This window comes from Rhagoletis zephyria, unplaced genomic scaffold, assembly GCF_001687245.7.
Source record: "Rhagoletis zephyria isolate East Lansing unplaced genomic scaffold, Rhagoletis_zephyria_1.1 Rzeph_scaffold_07495, whole genome shotgun sequence".
Lineage (NCBI taxonomy): Eukaryota > Metazoa > Arthropoda > Insecta > Diptera > Tephritidae > Rhagoletis > Rhagoletis zephyria.
In genome coordinates this window covers 1-4,224 of record NW_016164578.1, presented here as the reverse complement: position 1 = coordinate 4,224, position 4,224 = coordinate 1, and the positions used below count along the sequence as shown (strand labels likewise).

Below are 4,224 nucleotides of genomic sequence, written 5' to 3'. Positions count from 1 at the left end.
AAAACCCCGTTACTCAACATGGACACTTTTTCCAAAAATTTAAACTTTTTTGTATATTTTGTACAGTTTCTCTGCAATTTCTGTAAACAAAATAAGAAATCGACACATCGCTAGAAGTCCTATGGAACCAAAATCTTTTTCATAGAGTAAACAGAAATAAAGGTATGGTCCAATATATGCCTTCACCTATGGAAAAGGGGTTTTTGGCCCCTAACTCCAGGTTTTGAGGGTGTATTGGAAATTCTGAGGATGCAGTTTTTTTTATACTTGACTAGACCTACAACTTGAGATATGTATCGCAAAAAGTGTTTTTTCACTGTCACACAGTGTAATCGTTTTATTGAAATTTATTTTCTTACATACATACATATGTATGCACATACTCAGCTACATATGTACATAGTTTCTTAATATTCCAATAACACCAATAATATACATACATATATTTATGTGAAAGTGGACAAATATTACATTCTGGTAATGTTATGTAAACTTGTTTATCACAGTTATCTAAAACTCCCGAACACAATACATATGCACGACATCAAAGAGAAAATTAGCTTACAAACTGTGAACAAAACTCAACTATTTCTGAAATAAAATTTAAAATCCATAAAATTACTTAAAATAAATCTTAAAAAAATCGCAAAAAAAACTAACCCCGACCGATAAAACAAAAACATGTGATTATAAAGTTGAGCATTTAAGTTTGCCCCCGAAAGTGAAATTAATGGATACCGCCCACGTCTCAAGTATTAAAATCGGAAACTAGCTGATATGTAGAAACTCGAAACAGCAGCCATTATGGTGGTACTTTGGAAAATGCTCTGTTACATGATACTCGTACTTCTAGTTATGTCTTGTTGCTAAAGGAATTTACATTTTGTAACTCATTAAGGGAACCCCCACTCATTGGTCTTGGGATGCACACAACATTTTAGCCTAAAAAAATTATTTAGGATAGCTCAAATCCTGTGTTGCTGCTAACAGCGTAGCGTAATTTGTCGCGCAGTGTGGACTTCTTCTGGTAGTTTGGCAATTTTAGTAAATTGAAGCAGGTGGATGACGTTGGCAAGCGATTCAGAGGATCTTTCTTGCGTATGGTGAAGAAGCCACGTATGACACTGCCAATAGTGTCTCCAGTGTCCTCGTCGTCACCAACTTCAACGCAGCGAATAGAAAACGGCGGCTCAAGATTGGCAAAGCCTAACAGTGGAGGTTTTGAACAACTAGTTACAAACTGCAAAGAAATCGAGCATAAATGAAACTAAGCATAAATTTATGTATGTGCATAAAACGAAGGAGAAAAATTCCAAACCTTAAGAAACAATTTGCGCTCTTCCTCGGTGAAATCTTTGGCTAAGATGTCCCATAACCAGCCGACGACCCGATGAGAATCGTGAAAGCCGCCATAATACTGTGTATGCTTTCGTAGATCTCGGAGATCTAATGGCACTGTATCGCCAGAAATGAGACGTTGTAATTCAGGAGGAGAAAATAAAGACAACCATTCTGGATTGACAATACTGCGAAACCCACGATTAAACGCCTGAGTCTGTTCGCGGATTTGTGTGTTCATATGAAAGTAAGCCATATAATGGATATAAACCAGCTTGTTGTGATCAGTGACGGAGCGAGCTTTCCCACCGGGATGCAGCTCATGCGTTACAATCTTTCCCATTACGTCCTGATCAACCGAGAAGGTTAAATTTAAATCAGACACATCTTGCTTGTAGTGCTTAATAAAAGTGAGACTGCGATAGAGTTCGTTGTCCAAAGAAGGCAGCTCATCCATACAAGAGTACAGCGCCTGATGTGTTTGTCCCAAAAGCTGAGAGAGAAAGAACGAAGCGAAAGGAACATCAACAACTATGCCCTCGTACACGGCTTTGCCCAACATTCGTCCGACAAACTCAAACAGCTGCAAATGATTGTCCTGCACATATGATATAGGGGAAGGATATAGCCGTTGATCAGAGGTCGTTTTGAATAAATTTAACGACGGATCAAACACTTTCTTGATTGTTTCCTCCAGAAATTCTTTGAAAACTCCATCTTGATCAATACCGGCCTCGTGCAGGCCTTGCTGATTGATAAAACGTACACGAATGACACCCTGGCAGGTAAAAAAATAAACGAAATGCATAAATGTATTCAGTTCCTCTTGAATTAGGTTGTGTTTTGTTACTCACTTTCAATGCATGTGGCCTCAGCGCAGCCAACTGGCGGTAGCCGTCCTCCACAATGCGGTCGCGATGCACAACAATCAATGCGGAACGTGGTGATGCGCAGGCGCTCTCCGTCAAGCCCATTACCGCCTTCTCATTCTGGACGAACTTTCGAAATAGTTTGACACGATCTTCATGTGGAATTATATGAGGCATTTTCTGCAGCAAAATCACTGCGTGTCGTTTAGCTTTTTCCAAATCACTGATAAATGTCGAAGGCTTCACTTCGGGTATAAGCCAATGGTTACTTGGCGCAAATGAGCGACGGCAATCACGTCGATAAAGACACAGCAGCAACGTATGCAAGGATACGAAGACTGGACATTGTGTGACATTTTTTGTTCCTGTTGAAAAAAAAGCTATATTTTTTCATTAAAGCAGCCTCAATCTTAACAATGAATTGTGATCCTACTTACCTAACAAGTTTTCGTTTATTATTTTAAATAGTATGTTGTTCAGGAAGTAAGTGAGCATGACAAAGTCATTGAGAAGAAATGGTTTTTGTTCGGTATACATTTCATATTCATCTAAAATGCTGTAAAATCCACTGTTGTAGAAAATGTTTGTATTGCTAAATAATACAATGTATACATACGTAACGTAATGAGTCATGCTATCACAAAATAGCATCAACATTGCGATTTGGGGTTTCTTCAAGGCGTTTTCCTGCTTTAACAGTTCCGTAAATTCCTTCATCCCACAATTCGGGCCGAGCGATGTAAGAAGTAGCCACAGATCATACAAAACGTTATCATTGTAACAGATGCCTTGAAAGCCATAAGGAGACAATTTTTTGATAATAAAACAATACCATAGAATGGAATGGATGGTGTATCGTATTATATAGTTTTCTGTTTACCTGTTAATATATCTAGTCTGAGTTGTGAAAGCGTATTTAGCGCAGCATAAAACATTGCACATACGCGCGACACTTGTTCAACTTCATTGCCATCCAGCCGACGCCATGTTCTGCTGCCTCTTGTGAAGTTTCCTCGTGTTGAGCCGCGATCCAATGCTCGTCGGATTAAGTTGCTAGTAGATGCATGTGCCGGTGGTTGAAATTCTATTCGTTCGTAGGTCGCATTAATGTTTCGAAGTAAGTCTACTAACAAGACCTTGATGCATCGATGACCCCATAGCAAATGAAATTGTTTTTTGATCAAAGCTACATTTTGATTTTGTGCCGGATCCAACGAGGGAGTATGCCAGCCAAGAAGTTCATGCCATTGCGTGAATACTCCTTTACTAGATACTGTGTTGGGTATATTTTCCAGAAGCACTGTAGTTGCATTCTTTTAACAAAAATTTTAATTAATTTTTAAAGCTATTAACGAGACTATTTTAAATATTGGCTACAGTTTAGTGATATGCCCAATGATTTCGGGATATTGTATCTGAATGGGCGACCCGGTCCACACACTTGTAGTCAAGGATCTAAACTTTATTTTCAAACCTAATTTTGTAATTTTCGGTCATTAATTTATTAAGAATTCGGTTTGAAATATGGGTGTTTCCATCGAAAAGTCGACCGCGTAAAAAATTAAAAGTCCTATATCTAACTTATTTATAGGCCGATTTGGCTGCTATTTATAATATATATATACTGGTTATTTAAGCAGAAACATTTTTGCAAAAAATGGTGTCGTTAGGTGGCGCCAGGGTCGAGATACGCGGTAATCTCGAAAACTATTGAACGGATTTGGACAAGATTTTCTCTAATACACTCTGTATCAGGGATGATAAATGAGTTTTTTAATTTTGTACCAAATGACTAAAAAAAAGTGTACTAAATAAGCCGAAAAAGTACCAACATTTAAAACACTATACATATGCGAATGTGATCAATTGTGAATTTTAACTATGTCGTCGGAACGTAGAATGATAACTAATGTATAAAATTGCTTTAACAAAAATACCAAACGATTTCTTAGTTTTATGTAACTTATAATTTGAATGAATGTGACTGGTGGGAAATTGAAAATAACTCTATTTTACC

General features: G+C 37.6%; 1 protein-coding gene across 1 annotated transcript; it reads right to left on the bottom strand.

Moving 5' to 3' along the window:
- Positions 1 to 306: 306 nt before the first annotated feature.
- LOC108374240 (ubiquitin-protein ligase E3B-like) lies at positions 307 to 4,165 on the bottom strand. Its single transcript, XM_017630220.1, has 6 exons — positions 3,088 to 4,165; positions 2,824 to 2,995; positions 2,645 to 2,763; positions 2,193 to 2,572; positions 1,319 to 2,116; positions 307 to 1,240 (listed from the first exon to the last, which is right to left on the bottom strand). The coding sequence occupies exons 1-6, from the start codon at positions 3,140 to 3,142 to the stop codon at positions 956 to 958; spliced, it is 1,809 nt and encodes a 602-aa protein (XP_017485709.1). The 5' UTR covers positions 3,143 to 4,165; the 3' UTR covers positions 307 to 955.
- Between the last annotated feature and the right edge of the window lie 59 nt (positions 4,166 to 4,224).